General features: G+C 43.5%; 1 protein-coding gene across 1 annotated transcript; it reads left to right on the top strand.

Annotated features, from left to right (window-relative positions):
* Positions 1-2,453: 2,453 nt before the first annotated feature.
* Positions 2,454-4,216, top strand: LOC136501467 (trimethyltridecatetraene synthase-like). The gene has a single exon (XM_066496992.1). It carries the CDS (start codon positions 2,505-2,507, stop codon positions 4,116-4,118), a length of 1,614 nt encoding a protein of 537 aa, XP_066353089.1. The 5' UTR covers positions 2,454-2,504; the 3' UTR covers positions 4,119-4,216.
* The last annotated feature ends 18,154 nt before the right edge of the window (positions 4,217-22,370 follow it).

The following is a 22,370-nucleotide window of genomic DNA, read 5'->3' as shown; positions in this document are numbered from 1 at the left end:
TTGATGGCCTATAGATGATTCCTTATTGGTGCGTCACGCATCCCCAATGCTGGGAATAGATGGTGGACAGGTGGTGCTCACGCAAGTGGGAGGAGACACACAACTTATGCCGGGACCGGCGTTTGATGATGCCCGGTGTAGCACACCATCAAGGCAGCCGCAGCCTTAGCGGATATGTAGAAACATGGGTACGCAAATTCATTTATTTATTCTAACGCTCAATTCTGCATGATTTCTAATTATCTTGTATTTTTTCTCGTAGTCGGCGTCACATGGTGGCCAGCCTTGCTCCATCTTCAAGGCATTTGCTATGTCCCACAAGGGCAAGGCGATGTCCGACGTCGACTACAACCCGGAGGACAGGCCCAAGGCGTACAGCAATACGACCGTCCACAACCGCCTCAGTGAGTACACATCGATGGCAAGGGAGGTCCATGGGTCAGAGTACGATCCGAACATCAAGGACCTTGATGGAGAAGTCGTCATGAGGGTGGGAGGAGGCAAGAAGCATGGACGGTACTGGATTGGCAACGGCACAATCGACTCGGCCACTACTCCCAGCCAGTCTCTCCCAGATTCGAGCAGATGCAGGAGCATTGGTTTTTTCATACCTTTCCTTTGCATTATTGTAACATTGGGGTGAATATATTGTAGGCCCAGCTGGAACAAAAGAGGAGGATACGGGAGCAGATGCAGGCAAAGATGGAGAGGGTGGAGGCCGAGTGGGAGGCCGAGCAGTGGAGGATGACAGAGATTCTTCAGTACATGCAAAGTCTTGGCCCCGCTACGGGTGTAGCTGCGCCACCTTCGCTATTTGCTCCACCTCCATCTCCACCTCCTCACTATTCTACTCCTGTGAGTATAAATATTTTAGTTTGTATGTTCATGCTTATGGTCAAACCCAGTGGAGTATGAAAGTTTTATTCACGTATGGTATATATTTAACTTGTCTCACACATGCAATCTCTTCTCCTTTGTGCAGAATCAATTGGTGGCATCGAACGATCCTCATACTTCAGCGAATCCTTCATCAAATCAGTGATGATACTTGTTGTTGTTAATGATACTTCTATTTGCAATTGTGGTTGACGATGATGGAGCACTTGGATTGCTTGTGAATTTATTTGTGATATATTGTGAGACATGTGACATTTGTGATATATATGTGGTGTTGGTGATATATATATGTGATGTTGATGATATATATGTGATGTTGGTGATGTTTGTTATATATATCTTCTGTTTGTTTGGATGGGATGTAAAAAAACAAATAAAAATGCTGTTTTCAGTCACTTTGCCGAGTGCAATGGCCATGACACTCGGTAAAGTGACCATCTGGGAACTACCTAGGAACATGCTTTGCCGAGTGCAATGGCCATTGCACTAGGCAAACATCACAGATTTGCCGAGTGCCACGGTCCAGGCACTCGGCAAAGGTCGTCACTTTGCCGAGTTTCTTGTCGGCGACACTCGGCAAAGTGGCCACCTTTGCCGAGTGTGTAAGTCAATGACGCTCGGCAAATCGGGCACCTTTGCCGAGTGCTTGACCTTGACACTCGGCAAAGCCGCCATCATAGTAGCGCTCGCTGTCACGGCCACTTTTCTTTGCCGAGTGTCGGATTGGCACTCGGCAAAGCCTTTGCCGAGTGCCCGATATAATGCACTCGGCAAAGAGGTCTTTGCCGATAAACTGTTTACCGAGCGCCCTTTGCTGAGTGTCGAGTGTATATCGGCCTTTGCCGAGTGCCTCAGGCACTCGGCAAAGAATCCGCCTCCGGTAGTGTATTAGGGTTTTTCATCTATATATACTTCATGTAAGCCGTCGTCTTGGGATAAGAAAAGTTGTAAATCCCCGACGTTTGTAACCTCACCCGATATAGTGAAGATTTGTTGGCTGATGCTCGTGGTTTTTTCTCTTCCACCTTGGGAGGGTTTTCTACGTTAAAATCTCGTGTCCCATGTGCTTAATCTACTGTTTTTTATCGTTTATATTGCCTATCGTTTATAACACCCGTGGCCATGGGCCATTGGCGAGAGAGCGTCTCAGTGGTCGCTGCTGCTCCATGTCTCGATCTGATGACCTAGGGAGGCAGGGGAAGCAAATCCACGGACAAAAAAACGGTTGCTGGGGCTGGTTGAAACAACCGGTTGTCCATTACCGTTTCTGTAAATGAACAATCTTTTTCAATGCCGCACTTGCATATGCATGTGGAGAAAGAGTATGCATGTGTTAAGAGTCCAAGGCTATTTTTTGTGTGTGCGTCACGTTATGACGGGCCCACATTGTATCAGGCATCGAAGATTTTCACGTTGTAAACTACAAAAATAGAATTGAGGCGTCGATGAAACCAACCAGTGACATGGCTTTTCAAGCTTTGCAACACTGCGGGTGCTCATATATATAAATCCCTTCATCCATTTCCATTTGCCACGTCTAGTCTTCATCTATCAGTTCTTACGTTACACAACCACCTTGCTAGCTCCAGACTCCAGAGGTCTCAGCAATGGAGGTACCAGTACCACCATGGGCGTCGTCCTCCCTCGCGACGACGATCCTGCTGGCCACCGCGCTCTTCCTCGTGACGACGACCGTCCTCCGCCGTCGTGGCCACCGGCAACGACAAGCAGAGCGCAAGCGCAGCCTCCCACCTCCGGGCCCTCGGCCGTGGCCGGTGATCGGCAACCTGAACCTCCTAGGCGCCCTGCCACACCGCTCCATCCACGAGCTCTCGGCGCGGTACGGCCCTCTCATGTCCCTCCGCTTCGGCGCCTTCCCCGCCGTCGTCGGCTCCTCCGTCGAGGTGGCCGAGGTCCTCCTCAAGACCCAGGACCTGGCGTACCTCGACCGGCCCCGCTTGGCCTGCGGCAAGTACACCGTGTACAACTACTCCGGCATGCTGTGGTCGCACTACGGGCCGTACTGGCGGCAGCTCCGCAAGCTGTGGATGACGGAGCTCTTCAGCGCGCGGCAGATCAGGCTGACTGAGGGCGTCCGTGCCGAGGAGGTGCGCGCCATGCTGCGCGACCTGCACCCGACGAGCACGAGCACGAGCACGGCGGCGGTGGTGCTCAAGGAGCACCTGCTCATGGTGACGCTCAACGTGATCTCGCGCATGGTGCTGGGCAAGAAGTACGTCGGCGAGGACGCCGGGTCGGCCGCCGCGGCGACGCCGGAGGAGTTCAAGTGGATGGTCGAGGAGATCTTCTTCCTCAACGGCGCGCTGCACGTCGGGGACTTGGTGCCGTGGCTCAGCTGGCTCGACCCGCACGGGTACGTCGGCAGGATGAAGCGGCTGGCCAAGATGTTTGACCGATTCATCGAGCACGTGCTGCGCGAGCACGGCGACTGGCGGCGGCGTGAGGGCGACGCGTTCGTGCCCAGGGACATGGTCGACCTGCTGCTGCAGCTCGCCGACGACCCCGACCTCGACTTCCCCCTCGACCGCGACGGCGTCAAGGCATCCGTTCTGGAGCTCATCACCGGCGGCACGGACACCTCGTCGGTGACGGTGGAGTGGGCCATGTCGGAGCTTCTGAGCAAGCCCGACGTCCTGGGTAAGGTGACCGACGAGCTGGACCGCGTGGTGGGCCGCGACCGCCTGGTCAGCGAGGGAGACATCCCGGGCCTGCTGTACCTGGACGCCGTCGTGAAGGAGACCATGCGGTTGCACCCGGCGGTGCCGCTCCTGGTCCCGCGGGTGTCGCGCGAGCACACGACGGTAGCCGGCTACGACGTCCCGGCCGGCACGCGCGTGATCGTCAACGTCTGGGCCATCGGCCGGGACCCCACCGTGTGGGGTGACGACGCCGGTGAGTTCCGGCCGGAGCGGTTCCTCGCCGGGAGCAAGATGAGCAATGTCGACGTCAAGGGACAGCACCTGGAGCTGCTGCCCTTCGGCGCGGGTCGCCGGATGTGCCCCGCCAACGGCTTTGGGCTCAGGATGGTTCAGCTCGTGCTGGCGAACCTGGTGCACGGCTACGCGTGGCGGCTCCCCGACGACATGGCGCCGGAGGAGATGGGCATGGAGGAGAAGCTTGGGATCTCCGTGTCTCGCTTGCACCAGCTCAAGGCTATCCCTGAGCCCAGGCTTCCGGATCACATCTACTTCGGTCCGTGATTCGATCGATCTCAGCCTTTGATGCTGTGTAATATCCATGTATGTATGTATGTATGTATACGTGGTGGTGGTAATACGGAGTGCACTTATTCGAACTACCTCCGCCACACAATAAGTGCACATCTCGTATACTTTTAAGTTTAACTAAGTATATATTAAAAAATAGTCATATTTATGATATGTAATAGATATTGGAACATATTTTCATATACTTCGAAAAGCATAGGGAGCAACGCCTTCTTTTTTTTTGATGCGGCTCGATCTAAAACCGGCTTTAAAAATGGTTCCTAAAATAAGCCGTCTCTACAAATGAATTTGTAGGAGCGCCCGGTATTTTCGATCATCTCTACAAATTACCCTATTTGTAGGGGCAGCTCTAGATCTAGCCACCTCTTGATTTGTAGAGGCAGCAGGATCTAGAGCCACCTCTACAAATGGGCACCGAACAGTACAATGACATGTTAAAACTTTGAATTTTAGAAATGATCTTGGATGGAGACATACCAAAACGAAAGTTGTAGATCTCGAAAAGTTGTATGACTTTGTAGTTGACAACTTTTTTATTTGAAATAATCTATCCATGGAATATTATGTTTGAAGTTCTTATATTTGAAATTCGAGTTTTTCATATGGCCTCGGATGGAGAAACGACTAAAAAAAGTTGTAGATCTACAAAAGATATAGAACTTTGTACCTGACAACTTTTTCATTTGAAATCATATATCTATGCAAAATTACGTTTGAAGTTCTTACATTTGAAATTTGAATTTTCATATAACTATGTCTGAATTTCTCACAGTTGAAATTTGAGTTTTTCAAAACAACCTCGGATGAAGAAACGACCAAAATCAAAGTTGTTTAAGTTTTTTTATATACAACTTTGTAGTTGACAATATGTTCATTTAAATTTGTTTAGAATCCCAAACACTCATTTCAAATTCGGTTGAGTATAATACGAGGAGAAATAATATCTAATACAAACACAAATGAGTGTGGGGTGGAGTGGTTAGAGGAGTAACAAACGAGTCCAGAGGTTAAGGGTTTGATATGTAGTGTGGTGTTTTTTTGTGCAAAAATCATTTCATGTGAGATTGTCTGCAGTGGGGTCTCCACGGATTTTCTTTTGGTATTGTTTGACCTAGCTTTATGATCCTACATATACTCAGTCACCCCTAAAAATTAATTTGTAGAGCGGCTAATGAGCAGTCCCTATGAATCGTTGATTTCTAACAACTGATGGGTAGGGACGTCTGGCCCAACCATCCCTACGTATCCTCTATAACCGGCCCTACATAGCCTGCTAGACGTACAGATAATAAATTTATTTGGAGATATAAAAATTGATATTATTTTTTATATACTTAGTTAAAGTAAAAAGAGTTTAACTTGTTGAAAAACGAAATGTGTATTTATTTTGGGACGGAGGGAGTATTATACTTTTTATTTTATTTTTTTGTTATTGTGTGTCCGACTCCGACACCCGTGGATTTTTCTATGTAGATGCGATCATGCATGGATTGGTGGGAACGAGATCCTCTAACTCCTCGACGTTTGTCTGCAGTCGCTCATCCCAACTGTCCATTTGAAATTAACCGTGACTCTGTAAATTGGTCTGAGTGACTTAAATTTCACAGGCCCGCTCAAATACAGATACAGCAGCCGGCCCATCTCAAGCCAAGGACGCCATCACATGGTTTTTAGGGGCGGCAGGTGATGCTTCCTAGAGGTGGCTCGGCCAACCCATCCTACCATACAATTTCTATAAATCATGTATTTGTAGGGACGGTTCCCACACTGTCCTTATAATCGATTTGCAGAAGCAAATTAAAGAGCTGGCTTGGCTATCGATGGTGAGTGATGATGATGACTGATGACTGATGAGTGAGTTAGATGGCAGTTGCAGTAGCCTACGGCCCATTCGTATATATATACTTGCAGGCCAGCTAGCTAGCTAGACTTGGCTTGCTTGCTTGACCTGATTACCTGAAGCATCAGCTGGCCTTATATCTTTTGTTTTGACTTTGTTTCTTGGACAAGGGTGCAAGAAAGAAGGCTACAACTACAGCCAGCTTGGTCAGAAATTAATTAAAGGAATACTACCTTCGTCATAAAGCGATGCATTTCTAAGTTTATAGATTGAGATAAGTTTCTTTAATCTAACTAGTTTTTTAGGAAAAATGTTAGTATTAATATTTATGACTTCAAGTAGTTATACTATGAACACATATATTTAATTGTTAATCTGATTATATATATTGGATATCATAAACGTTAGTAATTTTTTAAAAGATTTAGTCAAACTTAAAATAATTAACTCCTGCAAAGATTAGAATCGTTTATTTTTTAAAGAGAGCGAGTATTAAATAGTACTACTACTAGTATTCAGTAGGTTCCATGATGTGTAGACAGATGAGGAAGAGATCGTGATCAGCTTCTTGTGCAAGGGTCAACGGTGAGTTGCAGGCGCAGGATGCAATGCACAGCCCACCATTGCAAGGCAGCAGCACGCGGTTTCGTTTTTTTTCCGGCCACTACTACAGTAAGCATTTCTAGGGGTGGCTGACGAGTTTATTGAGGCAGCTCGGCCAGTCGCCCCTACAATACCGTCTCTATAAATCATGTATTTGTAGGAGCGGTTCCCAGACCGTCTCTATAAATCGATTTTGTAGGGGCGGTCGTAGTACCAGCCGCCCCTATAATACCTGTTTGTTTTCCTCTACTCCGTCTTGTCCGGCAAGATGTCGCGGGCATCGAAGTCGTCTTTTCTGAGTTTCAGGAGGGACCTGTATATACGACAGGTTAAAGTGTTAACAGAGGTAACACAACCAAAGTTTTAGCAAAATTTACAAGCTTAGGCTGTATCCCTACCTCCTCGTTCGGATCAAAATCCTTGTCCAAATCTTCCTCCGTTGGCCTTCTTCTAGCTTCACGTGGGAAATGATCCTCATGACTTACATATCCCTCTTCTGAGTCCTCGTCGTCGTCTTCATCATCATCATCCTCTTCTTCTTCGCCTTCAGCAGCCTCTCCTACTCTTTCATCTGCTCCCCCTTCCTCCTTGTCACACTGTTCCTGAGTAAGCATCACTTCTAGATCATTTTCTAATTCATTATCGAACTGCTCCTGAGTAAGCTGGTCCTCTAGTGCTTGCTCTTCATAGGTTGGCTGCTCATCATGCTCGGGGCATCGGGCTGCACTGTCTGCTGTCCACAATATTATTTCGTGCTTTGTTCTAATAGATACAAGAAAGTGTGCTTTAGGTACGCGAGAAGGTATAAGAAATTAAAAAGGTCTATAAAATAAATTAATCCTATAAAACAACAATATATCAAAAAAATGAGTAGTAGCGGTAGTAGAGGCCTTAGAAATATGTCAATCATCATTTGATCATGAACTTGGAGCATCAAGTCATCATAACAGAGAAGAGAGGAGAAGATAATGTAGGGACGGCTGATAATGATGCCAAGTTTCTTACAAGTTCTTGATCATCAGCTCATATTCCATTTAATGTATGGATTCGGACAATTTCATCATCGGCAAAACAAAGGAGAGAAGAGGGGAGATTTGGCAAAAAAAAAAGCAACAGCTGCTTAGCAAACATAGAGCAACAGCTGATGGCAAGAATAGCCAAAAAAGAGCAGCAGTGGTCTCATTATTAGCAGAAAATCGATGAACTAGTGACCATATATATTACTGACCATATAACAGACTGCTGCCACATGGTTGGAAGACCCCTATAGATCCACCAAGCAACAGCTGCTTAACAAACTTATATATGCTCATTGTTAACAAACATAGAGAGAAGAATAGTAGCACTAGTAGAGAACAGACCTTTGATCCAAGGGCCAAACCAGGCTCTAGTCCCGAGAAATATTGCGCCCGGGACTAGAGAGAACTTTAGTCCCGGTTGGTGGCTCCAACCGGGACTAAAAGGTCCCTGCCCAACGGCTCCTGCGCCAGGCCGTTGTGGCAGGGGACCTTTAGTCCCGGTTGGAGTCACCAACCGGGATTAAAGGTTGACCTTTACTCCCGGTTGGTGGCTCCAACCGGGAGTAAAGCTCTTGTCCCGGCTAGTGGCGTGGCCCGGGACTAGAAAGTGACCTTTAGTCCCGGTTGGATCCACCAACCGGGACTAAAGGCCCCCCCCTATAAATCCTGCTGGCCGTCTTCTTCCTCCCGAGCCCGTCCGAGAGCTTCAGTTCAAATTTAAGTAGTGTTCTTGCTCTTTCTCCATCCATTCTTCGATTCCTCCATCGATTTCTTTGATTCCTCCGTCGATTCTTCGGTTCTAAAGGTTACCAACTTCATACTCTCATGTTTCACCATTGTCTTATCTCATTTTGTTCACTATATATATATGGTTCTTTATTGTGGTTTTTTTCATTTGTAAGCAATTTGAGCTCAAAATCACTTCAAGCTTGCATATTTACATGAAGGAAGGTTAAAGTAGCTATTAAAAACTAGTATTCACTGTTCATTTGTAGCATTCATAGCACACTTCATTGTTTAGAGAGATAGAGAATTTTAGAGTTTTTTTAATTTTATTTGTTTATAAAATGAGAAATTTATAGTGTATTAAAAAATGAGTATAGAGAGTAGCTGACAACTGCTTCCGGGTCCTCGGTCTCTCATGGGTTTTCAAAGCGACTTAGGTCGGGCCTCCCACTTATTGCATGCGGCAAGTGTTGTGATGAGACGAAGATTGTGATGGAGTATCGAGTGAAGAAGGAGGGTCCCAACAAGGGTTGCATTTTCTATAAGTGTCCGGATTGCAATGTGAGTTATTTTATCGTATTTAATGACTATGGTTAGTTTATACCTATTTTCATGATGGTTGTGATTAAAGTCCTAATTTTCTGTTTTAATTTCAGTGGGATGGCACTGGATATTCAGGCTTCTACTAGGAGGAAGAGTATGTTGAACTCGTGCAAAAATATCTTGCACAACAGGCAGATATAGCGGCTAATGAGGCCGTGATCCAGCCGAAGAAGCCCAAAGATGTTGAACAAATGGAGGATCTCTCTGTTTTAGTTGGGATTGGTCGTGAAATCCTTGTGCTGCTGAAGTGCATTTTAGATTTAGTATTTTTAGTGGTAGTTGGGATTATCTACATTGTAGCGAGGCTTTCTTAAATTTATAGCTTTTGTGGTGGTATGCATGTTGTATAATTAACTAATTATGTTCTAGGTTTTAATATGGTATTTATGTCATGTAATGCAGATGAGTCGGCATTGGATGTACAATGCTGATCGTCGCTCCCAAGAGTTCATGGACGGCGTGCATTCTTTGTTACGTGCGGCCGAGGCAAACAAACACGATGATTTCATGTGCTGCCCATGTGCCGTATGTAAGAATGCGATGGAATATGCTAACTCAAAGACTCTTCATTCACACTTGTTCAAGTCGGGTTTTATGCCAAACTATATTTGTTGGACGAAGCATGGAGAAACCGGAGTTGTAATGGAAGAAGGTGAAGAAGAACAATGGGGCGATGATGATATTTTTGCTGAATATGGTGCCTTCAATGATACTGCAATGGGGGAAGCTGAAGAAGAGGTGGGGGCAAAGGAGAAGCCCGCTGAAGAAGAGGTGGGGGCAGAGGAGAAGCCCGCTGAAGAAGAGGTAGGGACAGAGGAGGAGCCCACTAACAATCTTGGTTAGGCCATTCATGACGCACAAAGAGAATGCAAAAGTGAAAAGGAGAAGATCAAGTTCGACAGCATGTTAGAGGATCACAAGAAATTGCTATACCCAACTTGTGATGCGGGGCAGAAAAAGTTAGGTACCATATTGGAATTGCTACAATGGAAGGCAAAGAATGGTGTATCTGATAAGGGATTCGTGGAGTTACTAAAAATCCAAAAGAAGATGCTTCCGAAGGATAACAAATTGCCCAGCACTACGTACGAAGCAAAATAGGTAGTCTACCATTTAGGATTAGAAATCCAGAAGATACATGCATGTCCTAATGACTGCATCCTCTATCGTGGCATGGAGTACGAGAAGTTGGATGCATGCCCTGTATGTCACGCGTCACGGTATAAGATCAGGCGAGATGACCCTGGTGATGTTGAGGGCGAACGTTCCAAGAAGAAAATCTCTGCCAAGGTTATGTGGTATGCTCCTATAATACCACGCTTGAAACGTCTTTTTAGAAATAGAGACCATGCAAAGTTGTTGCGATGGCACAAAGAAGACCATAAGGTAGACAATATGTTGAGACACCCTGCTGATGGGTCCCAGTGGAGAGCAATCGATAGAGAATTCCCCGAGTTTGCAAGTGACGCAAGAAACTTAAGGTTTGCTTTAAGTACAAATGGTATGAATCCTTTCAGGGAGCAGAGCAGTAGTCACAACACTTGGCCTGTTACTCTATATATCTACAACCTTCCTCCCTGGTTATGCATGAAGCGTAAGTTTATTATGATGCCAATGCTCATCCAAGGCCCAAAGCAACCTGGCAACGACATCGATATGTACCTAAGGCCACTAGTTGAAGAACTTCTACTTTTGTGGAACAAGCCAGGTATACGCATGTGGGATGAGCACAAGCAGGAGCACTTTGACCTGCGAGCATTGTTGTTCGTAACAATCAATGATTGGCTAGCTCTAAGTAATCTTTCAGGACAATCAAACAAGGGATATAATGCATGCACGCACTATTTTGGTGACATGAAAGGTATATTCTTGAAAAAGTGTCGCAAGGTCGTGTACCTTGGGCATCGACGATTTCTTCCTGCAAATCACCCTGTAAGAAAGAAAGGCAAGCATTTTAATGGTAAGGCAGACCACCAGACCAAGCCTCGCAACCGAACTGGTGAGGACGTCCTCGATATGGTCAATGATGTGAAAGTAATATTTGAAAAGAGACCTGGCAGCCAACCTATTTCGAACGATGCCAACGATCACACACCCATGTGGAAGAAGAAGTCCATATTTTGGGAGCTACCCTATTGGCAAGTCCTAGAGGTCCGCAGCGCGATCGACGTGATGCACCTGACGAAGAATCTTTGTGTGAACCTACTAGGCTTCATGGGCGTGTATGGGAAGCCTAAGGACACAATTGAAGCACGACAGGACCTGCGGTGTTTGAAAGAATGAGACAACCTGCATCCAGAGAAGACATATGATGGACGCCAGTACTTAAGTCTTGCCAGCTACACTCTTAGCAAAGAAGAGAAGGACAACTTGTTTGAATGCCTAGATAGCATTAAGGTACCGTCTAGATTCTCCTCGAATATAAAGGGTATAATAAATATGCCAGAGAAGAAATTTGGACACTTAAAGTCCCATGACTGCCACGTGCTCATGACTCAATTGCTTCTAGTTGCATTAAGAGGAATTCTACCGCCAAATGTATGTCTAGCCACCATGAAGCTATGTGCATTCCTCAATGCAATTTCTCAGAAGGCAATCGATCAATGGATCTAGCGAAACTACAAAATGATGTGGTTCAATGTCTTGTCGGCTTTGAGTTGGTGTTCCCTCCTTCCTTCTTTGATATCATGACACACCTCCGAGTTCATATGGTCAAGGAGATTACTATTCTTGGTCCTATGTTCCTACATAACATGTTCCCCTTTGAGTGGTTTATGGGAATCCTGAAGAAATATGTTTACAACCGTGCTTGGCCAGAAGGAAGCATCGCCAAGGGCTATGGAACAGAGGAGGTCATTGAGTTCTGTGTTGACTTTATTCCCGATATTAACCTGATTGGTGTTCCTGAATCGCGACACGAGGGGAGACTAAGTGAAAAGGGGACACTAGGGAAGAAAACATATATTGGTAAGGGTGATGATTATTTCAATAAAGCACACTATATAGTTCTACAGAACTCCTTCCTTGGTAAATCCGTATATCAAGACACATAAGAACCTCCTCCGATCTGAGTTCTCAGGGAAGTCTGAAGCATAGATTATGCGTCAGCACATGGAAACTTTCAGCGACTGGTTGCGAAAAGAATGTCAGGGTGATGAGAGTATTGATGAGGAGCTATATTTGTTGGCTAAGCAGCCATCATGGCATATCCTCACATACAAAGGGTATGAGATAAATGGGAATACATGTTACACAGTATCACAAGATAAAAGGAGCACCAACCAGAATAGTGGTGTCCGCATAGATGCCATAGACCCTAGTGGGAACAAGCAAACATACTATGGCCGCATAGAGGAGATATGGGAACTAGACTATGCATCTCATTTTAAGGTACCTTTGTTCAAGTGCCAGTGGGTAAGGACGACTGGAGGCGGCATAGCAGTCGACAACCAGTATGGAATGACAACAGTGGACCTCAACAATATTGGGTACAAAGGCGAACCGTTTGTCCTTGCGAAGGATGTGACTCAGGTGTTCTATGTCAAGGACATGTCTACAAAACCAAAGAGAGGGCAAAACAACAACCACCCAATTAATGAGCCAAAGCGCCACATAGTTCTTTCAGGAAAAAGAAACATCATCGGAATCGAAGACAAGTCAGACATGTCAGAAGATTATGAAAAGGATGACCGAATTTTACCCTTCACAGTGAACAAAGACCCTAGCATCCAGCTAAACAATGAGGACACTCCATGGTTACGGTGCGATCATAACCAAGGGACATACGTCAAGAAGAAGTTCACTACTGTGCCCGCTTGATATATATATTGATGTTTAATAGTGTGTATTAGAGATATTATGTAATAATTGTGAATTTATGTTTGATGTTTAATTATGTCACATTGAAATGATGTGAAAACAAATTTATGTTTGATGTTGGGATTATGTCACATATAAATGATGTGAAAACAAATTTATGTTTGATGGTGGGATTATGTCACGTTCAAATGATGTGAAAACAAATTTCCAGTCGAAATACAAGAGTTTTTCTGAATTTAATTAAACACTATATTTTTACAATATCAAAATAGTAATTTAAACACTATATTGTGTTTCAAAACTTGTTAATAAAATTAAAACTTTAGGTCACATAATTTTCCTGTGTGCAATAAAGCAAAATAGAATCTATATTTTTTAAAAATATTTTTATGTCTTTTATTTAATTTTCTGTGCAATTAACTATCCTTTTATCATTTGTGTAAAAAGAAATATATTAAAATCCTAATGAATTGGTGGGCAGCGAAACTGCAGTTTGGCTGCCCGCCACAAACCTTTAGTCCCGGATGCCACCACCAGCCGGGACTAAAGGTGCGACCTTTAGTCCCGGGCGTTAACAGGGCCCGGGACTAAAGGGACTTTAGTCCCGGCTGGTGGTGGCGCCTGGGACTAAAGGTCATTTCCCTTATATAGCCTCTACGCCCGCCCCGGCCCCTCTTCTTCCTCCTCCCCACTGCCGAGCCAAGCCCTAACAGACACGCCGCCGCTCGCCCCATCGCCCCGACGTCGCACGCCCCGACTAAGCACGCTCGCCGATGCGCCGCCCCCCGACCACCTCGGCCCGACGCCCCACCGCCCCGACGCTCGGCCCCGACGCCACACTATGGCCTGGCCCGACGCCACGCCGCCTCTGACGCCGTGCCACGCCCCTGACGCCCGACGCCATGCCGCCCCTGATGCCATGCCGCCCCTAGCGCCCGACGCCACGCCGCCACTGACGCCGTGCGCACGGCCCTGACGACTCCACCCTGGCCCGGCCAGCCACGACGCTCATGCCACCACCGATGCCACCCGGCCCAGCCACCGACACCGCCCTCATCATCACCGCCTCCGGACGCCCATCACCGTCGACCCCTACGTACGTCGATCGTCACCGCCGACCCCTACGTACATCGATATGTGTTTGTATGTGATATGTGCAGAGGAATGCCTCGTTGTGTTGTATGCAGAACAACACCGTCGTTGTGTTGTATGCGGAGCAACGCCGCTTCGTTGTGTTGTATGCGGAGCAACACCGCCTTGTTGTGTTGTATGCAGAGCAACGCCGCCTCGTTGTGTTGTATGCGGAGCAATGCCGCCTTGTTGTGTTGTATGCGGAGCAACGTCGCCCCATTGTTGTATATGCGGAGCAACGCCGCCCCGTTGTTGTATATGCAGAGCAACGCTGCCCCGTTGTTGTATACCCTAGCGAGAACGACGATTCGCCCTAGCGAGAACGACGATTCGCCCTAGCGAGAACGATGAATTCGCCCTTGCGAGAACGATGAATTCGCCCTAGCGAGAACGACGAATTCGCCTTGTCGTTCTCGCTAGAGCGAATTGTCGTTCTCGCTAGGGCGAATTCGTCGTTCTCGCTAAGGCGAATTCGTCGTTTATATGACTTGTTTACATATATGACTTGTTTATATATATGACTTGTTTACATATATGACTTGTTTACATATATGACTTATTGACATATATGATTGTTTACATATATGAATTGTTTATGTATTACTTGTTTATATATGTGACTTAGATTTATTTTGTATATGACTTATTGTACATATATGACTTGTTTACATATATGAATTGTTTATATATATGACTTGTTTATATATGTGACTTAGATTTATTTTGTTTATGACTTATTGTACATATATGACTTGTTTACATATATGACTTGTTTATATATATGTGACTTAGATAAATTTGTATGTGACTTATTGTATATATATGACTTGTTTATATATGTGACTTAAATTTTGTTAAATTTGTTAGATATGGCTGCCCTAGGAGACAACATGGAGGAAGAAATGATGAATATTATTGCCAATGCTGGTGAGCGGGATGTTGATGACGGAAGTCAATACCTAGCTCTTGAAAATGAGCAAGAAAATGTTTTTCAAGAAAATACAAGCGAGGTATATATACAAAATATATATTATATGTGAATATTGTATATATTTCTGTGTATAAAAGATATTTTTTTATATGTAGCCCTCTGGATCGGCGACCACAACGGCGAAGAGCAAAAATGTTCGAGGACTGAAGAAACCACTAGAGGGCCGGTACATAATATCGGAATTCAACATCAAGACAGGCGAACCACTTGGTCCACATAAAAGAAAATTCATGGAACACTATGGGTACCTTGTAAGGGACAGAATTCCAATCAGTATCCGTGAATGGAAGAAAAAGATCAACGAGCCTGATGTTAGTTGTCTCTGATGTTGACAAGAATTTGCTCTGGAATGATATCCTTGCCCATTTCACGTTGCAAGCGAATGATTATGATGACATCAACGATGATGAATTAAAGGAGCTAGTTCGATCGTGGGCTATGAAGAAGATGGCCACACAATTCCAGACTTAGAAAAAACACCTATACAACACATACATCAAGAAGAACGAAACACCGAATTTCAATACTGCTATGGGCCTGATCTTGAAACAGAGGCCCTATTGGAATGATTTCATAGAGTACAAGACATCACCAGAATCAGCCAAGTGGCCCCCATGCTCGAAGAATTAGTTTTTTGGTCATGGGGGAAGACTCGACCCATAGACCGGTCTGGCAGTGTATGGGCAAAAACTCGAAATAGCAGCACACCGATTGGCTTTTGCTATAGAAGCTAAAGAGATTGGCGTGTTCAAGCCCAATAGAGAGAAGGATGAGCTGACGTATGCCATCAGGACTGCTGAACACACTAGCCGAACTAGAGGCTTAGGACACAACACTCCATGGGTTCATGGTTTTCTTAATGACAGGGAAACCTACCGAAGCCGCCAGAGAAGCAAGGAGGAGCAAGCAGCACGGGTGACAATGTTGGAGGAAATGGTGCTTGAAGCAAAGGAGCGAGAAAAAGCAATGGAAGCAAGAATGCAGGAAGAAATCAGAAAGCAAGTGCAGATAGCAATGAGTGCCTAGAGGCAGGCATCAGAGCCAGGAATGAATGTTAATATTAGCCCGCTGGTCAGTTGAAAAGCAGCTGCGCTTCCACTGAGCTGCCAAAGCAAGATGATGCAGCGCTGTGCTTCCCCGTGGATGATGTCACTACTCCAATGACATCAATTGAGCTACATGTTCCAAGGGGGAATGACACAATCAAGGTCGCTGTCGGTGTTTTTACTCCTCTAGACCCTACCAAGACACCAAGAATCTATGGGGCACCAATACAACCTGGATATGCTAGGGTCGCAGTGGATAAAGTGAGCAAAGGTTATGAGGATCTAGCTCTTGACATTCCTAGAGGTGATGGAGAGAAGACTCTAGGAGAAGCAGAGAAGGCATATATACTATGGCGCAAGCGCTACATCATTATCCCTGGGGCATTTGCTCCACCGCCAGCAGACATTAGGTGCGGACAAAAGTTAACAAAACAATTTTTTGATAATTTTCTATGGGCATGACTAATAATAAGCATTTACTTATATCTCATTATTTTTTGTACTCACAAAGTAGGGCCTCCGCCAACCAAAGTCCAGTTGTTGCTTCTCTCGACCATCATAGTGCTCAGGGCAATGATGACGCCTTCAAAGGCACTGCTGCATCCCCACCATCTCCAACTCCTTCACCGAGGTCTCCAACGCCTCCGTCGCCTCCAAAGTCTGCACTGCCTCCAAGGCGGTCTCCAACGCCTCTCCCGCCTCTAAGGAAGCCAGCACCTAAGAGGTCCGCCCCGCAAACAAAGCCATTGCCCTGCCCGCCGGCAAAGAAGCAGAAAGCAAATACTCATCCAGTTATTCCCCAAAAACTATCTTATGAGAAAAGTGAATTGGAATTAAAGGATGCAGTACAAAAAGAAGTGACAGATTTCTTTAAAGGTGCAAAACAGGCATGACGAGCGAGGGAGAACCTGGAGCCATCATACTTCTTCCTACCTCCAGATCAGCTAAGAAAGAAGTTGGAACAAAAAAACGGGATTCTCTTAAGAGCGCCGCGAAACAACCGATATCGGACTATGACCGCTCTCTCACCAAGTCATATGAGGCGGCGCAAAAAAATAAGAGAGTAGGGAAAGGTGTTACACAACTCGGACAACAATCGCAACAATCAATCCCCCCTTGTCGTTCCTAATGAATATGGTTCAAACTTAAACTTAGTGGAGGAGGTAGGCGGCTATGAGTCGTTTCTTCGGTTTTATGAGGACACTGGTTTGAACCTTGCTGAAGTGCTCGCTGAAGGACCATCTGCTCCGAAAGTGGATCCTTACAAGAAATTTGTACCAGGCCAGAGTCTATACAACCCAGAGAAATTAGGTGAATTGGGTACGCAAATGTACCAGCTAAACGGGTGGTACATGTCGGCGTCTGATGCGGGACAAATCTATCTTTCTGTCAGAATTAGAAACCACCATTACTTCCGTGACAATGACATTATCTATGTCGAGCTTCCAGAATTACACCTGGACTCTCTCGACAAAAGTCTCATTAGCTGCTATTGCCTGTAAGTGTGATTATTTTCTACTATATTCACAATTTTTTTATTATATATTCACAATATATATATTCACAATTTTCATGTGTGCAGATATGAGATGACAGAACTTAGAAAGAGAAAGGATAATGATGTTGGGTTCGTTGATCCGTATGTCGTATACAAACACCCTAACCCTCCGAAGGATTATAAGCCTCAACCTGAGAGAAATCTCATGAATTTCTTAGTGAACCAACGCGACAAGAAGGAGATACCCTTCCCCTACAACTTCAAGTGAGTGTTATTATAAGTAATTAAAGTCGATCATATATATGGGACATCAATATTTCCTTACTAGCTAGTTACCTCTCTCTCTCTCTCTCTCTCTCTCACACACACACACACACACACACACACATATATATATGTTTATGCAGCAATCACTGGATATTGATGGTCATCGATATGGCCAATAGTAGATTGAAAATCTTAGACTCTTGAGAAAACCGCAAACGGAGTATCAAGACATGATAGATATTATACAAGGGTAATTAATTTAGTTTCTCTATAACAACATATATATATATATATATATAATGGCGCCGATCTCTCAACAATTATTAAAGGTTAAATTATTTTTTATTTTATTGGGAGCAGGGTTTGGAAAAGGTTCATTGAGGAACAAAAAATGAAACATTGCAAAGCGCCACTGGGTGTAATCGCACACAAAGTAAGTACTATAACTACACATTTATATTCAATTAACACCATATGATGATTTCAATTCACCCTAATTGATTTTTTTGTCGTAAAAGTGGGTTCTAAGGCAGGAGCAGGGTAACAACTACTGCGGATACTATGTTTGCGAGTTCATCATGGCATACTCAAAGAGAACTCCTGAAGAGCAACTCAAAGTACATATATAAATACTTTTTCCTTTATATTATTTCGATCGTATATTTACAATTTCTTTATTGCTCTCATTTGTATAAGTAATTACATGAGCAATACACACACACACATATATATATATATGTGTGTGTGTGTGTGTGTGTGTGTGTGTGTGTGTGTGTGTATTGCTCATGTAATTATTAATACTTTTTCCTTTAACTTTTATTGAAGACTGAATGGTTGAGGGAAAGAGTCATACGACTTGACCAACTTAAAGCAATTTGAGAGACTATAGCAGGATTTCTAAATGACCAGGTCATCAACCCCAACGACGAGTTCTACAATGACCCGAACGAAACGTGGATGCCAAATCTGAAGGAGTGAATTGCTAAGGACATAAACAATTTATATATCAAACCTTTGTAATATATATATATATATATATATATATATATATATGCACATATTATATGTACATAAAATAACGTGTGTATATATATGATCATCATATATATATGCATGTACGCGTATATTCGTTTGTTATTTATGTACAAAGTTCGAACGAAAACTTACACGTGCGAAGTACACATATATATTATTATTAACAGCGTATTCGAAAATGTATTTTAATATCAAAACTAATCATTAAATGAAAAAAGAAACCAAAAATAGAAACCAGAAAAAGGAAAAAAAAGAGGGACATTTAGTCCTGGTTGGTAACACCAACCGGGACTCAATGTCCTACCCCGTGGCGGTCCCTGGCCAGGCCTGGAGGCCTCCTTTACTCCCGGTTGGTGTTTCCAACCGGGACTAAAGGTCCCCCTTTAGTCCCGGGCGTCAAGCCGGGACTAAAGGAGGGTACCTTTAGTCCCGGATTGGTGCTCCTGGTTGGAAAACCGGGACTAAAGGGGTTTCCCAACCAGGAGCAAAAAGCCTTGCTGCACTAGTGTAGAGTACATAGGAGTAGGAGTAGTAGAGTAGAGAGAAAAATAGTAGTAGAGTAGAGAAGAGTAGGAGTAGTAGAGTAGAGAGGAGAAGAGAGAAGAGAGGAGTAGGATTAGTAGAGTAGAGAGGAGAAGAGAGTATATCTGTATATCATTTAACACAGCAGCAGTGTTGGTGCTCATTCTCTACAAATCACCAAAGGAGCCGCAGCTGATGGCAAAAATAGTCAAAATATTGCTTGCCAAAAAAAAGAGCAACTGCTGACAAACATAGAAGTAGTAGGAGAGGAGAGGAGAGAAGAGTAGTAGAAGTAGTAGAACTAGTCCAAACAAATCAGCTGCTGCCTGCCAAAAAACAGCAACATTGGTATACAAGCCATCCTAGTTTAGCGGCTCACAAGTATGGGGACATTTCATCATAATAGCTACTGCCTCAGCATAAAAAGTTTCACATCATTTCATATGCCACTGCCTCAGCACATTTTTTTAGAAGTTTAAAAAAATTCATCATTGCAAATGCCACAAAGTTTGAGAACAAGCAGCTAATGCTCATAATAGGTAGAGTAGTAAGCAGCAGCCAGCCACCACAATAGTAGGAAGAGTAGTAGGAGGAGGAAGTAGTAAGTAGGTAGAGTAGTAAGCAGCAGCCAGCCACCACAATAGTAGAAGAGTAGTAGAAGAGTAGAGTAGTAACGAAGCGTAATCAGTGTGTCACAATCAGACAGTGTGATGCAGCAGAAAGATTCCACAACAATTTTAACTTTAATGAGCAATGATTGAGGTAACGAGACCGAAATTTCATGTTGTTAGTAATTTCTCTCATTCAGTGAACATCAGCAAAGGAGCAAAAATTACAGGGACTCATGTGATCACATATCAACCTCTCAAATAACAGATTTCCATTTATTATTGATCTCCTCAACCACAGTAAATAAGAGAAGGGAGATAAATTACACAGAAGTCTATATAATCGAGAGAAAAAGAATCCTGAATTCTTAGTCACAAATCATTTAAGTGTAAGTGGGTAGGGATGCATATGCAGCTAGCCTTCTAGGCATAATAGATTGAGAGTTTTTGAATTTCAGACAAATATAATGGCACCTATATTTCAAAGTTTCAAAGTGTTTGGTGGGACTCAAGTTTTACTTTCTAAGAAATGAGTGATGCATCAACTCCATTCTATATGCTGTAACAAAAACAGTTGTCAAATATTAGCGCCATACCACCTTTACAAACTAAGAAGATACGCACATAAATCAAATTCATCTAGTGCCATTCATTTAGACGTGGAATTGTAACAAGGTATATCCCCTTATTCATTAAGTGCAAGTTGGTATGCATATGATGCTTTGACACAGGGACATTCAACCAATAAACGGAAGAAAGACGGTTTCATTAGCCACATACCTCAGACCTGTTGGAAAGTTAGGCCTGGTTTAGTTCCCAAAAAATTTCACTCCAAACTATCACATCGAATCTTGCGGCACATGCATAGAGTATTAAATATAGACAAAAAAAACTAATTGCACAGTTTGGTTGGAAATTGCGAGACGAATGTTTTAAGACTAATTAGTCCATGATTTAGCCATAAGTGCTACAGTACTATCATGCGCTAATGATCGATTAATTAGGCTTAATAAATTCGTCTCACAGTTTCCAGACGAGCTATATAATTAGCTTTTTTATTAGTATCCGAACACCCCTTCCGACATTCCCAAAACATTCGATGTGACATCCAAAAATTTTCATTTCGCAAACTAAACACAGCCTTACTTGCATTGCCTATCTTCTTCAAAATCAATCCAAAGTCAACAAAGTACTAGTGGGCTAGCGGCAGCTATAACTGGTTAATAAGCAAACATATCATTGATTCTCTATTGAAGGAGAACTGCATATCATATACCATAAGAAGAAACAACTACTGTATCTGAAGGACATGACTATATGCTCATCAATTACCTTGATACAAATTGTGGTGATAGATTAAAGAAAGTGTATAAAGAATTGTTTTTATAACATAGCAGTACAGTAATATAGTACTTCTGCATATAAATAGCTAATAAATCTGCACAGATTGAGCTGAATCAAGGGAAACAAAATAAAAGTACTCCAAACTTTGCTATGGAAAAATGAACAGAATTTAAAAAATCAATAGGACCACATCTTTATGTTGCGTGAAACCTTGACAATGCAAATTTCAATAGCTATTTGCTACTGCCAATTTCAATCATGTTTAGAAGCCACAAGGAATGATCCGTTAGGTGACAACAAATGATGATATCAGTACTACTTAAATTTTGAGCTATATAATCACCATTTTTTAATAATAGAAGCCAGTAAGGCTACACGTATAGAATGTATGATGTCAAGGAATCTGAAATGAATAATGCATTGCATTTCTATCACAGCACTGGATGGATCATGATTTGACGATTGAAACAATCCGTAAAGATCTATTGTTCATGCACACAATTATTGTTTTTGAATTAAGAAGCACATGACATGACATGCTAGCGTAACTTGCGTGTTCATTACAGGAATTGAAGTGTTCTCCAAATCAATTATTATCCATGTATAATAATTCTAAAAGCACCATGATGACATAGTTCAGAATACTAGCATCGCAACTAACAAAATTGATGTGCCATAAATACCAACTGATCATGTAACATGGTTGCTTGAATAGTAAATTGCACCTAATGATCATTTATTTACTATTAAAGCTGAAAAGAAAATGAACACTGCTTGTCAACTGACTCCTTAAATAATCAAGCACACAACATAAGTTGTTAAGGGAACATTGACGAAACACTTTGTGTTCATGATCTACAGTTACGTACTTCCAAATATTGATACTTAAGAGTGGCTAAGGTCTTAATCTTCAGAAGATGCTCTAATTCTTGATTTTGGGCTGCTAACTATGATTTTGCTGATTTTAAACCCAATCAAACAAACAATGACTTAAGAAAGACAGATGATCTGAAATGAAACTAGCAATAGATCATACAAATTCAGTTTTAAGCTCTGAGACACTATGGGATACAGTAGCTTTGCCGAGTGCCAGGGGCACTCGGCAAAAGCCCAAAGACACTCGGCAAATGCTTTACCGAGTGTAACACTCGGCATACAACACACGTCATTATT

This window comes from Miscanthus floridulus, chromosome 13 (genome assembly GCF_019320115.1).
Source record: "Miscanthus floridulus cultivar M001 chromosome 13, ASM1932011v1, whole genome shotgun sequence".
Taxonomy (NCBI): domain Eukaryota; kingdom Viridiplantae; phylum Streptophyta; class Magnoliopsida; order Poales; family Poaceae; genus Miscanthus; species Miscanthus floridulus.
This window is presented reverse-complemented; position numbering and strand designations above follow the sequence as displayed.

Excerpts from the sequence above, each read along its gene's own strand:
- LOC136501467 (XM_066496992.1), top strand. The coding sequence starts at position 2,505 with ATGGAGGTACCAGTACCACCATGGGCGTCGTCCTCCCTCGCGACGACG.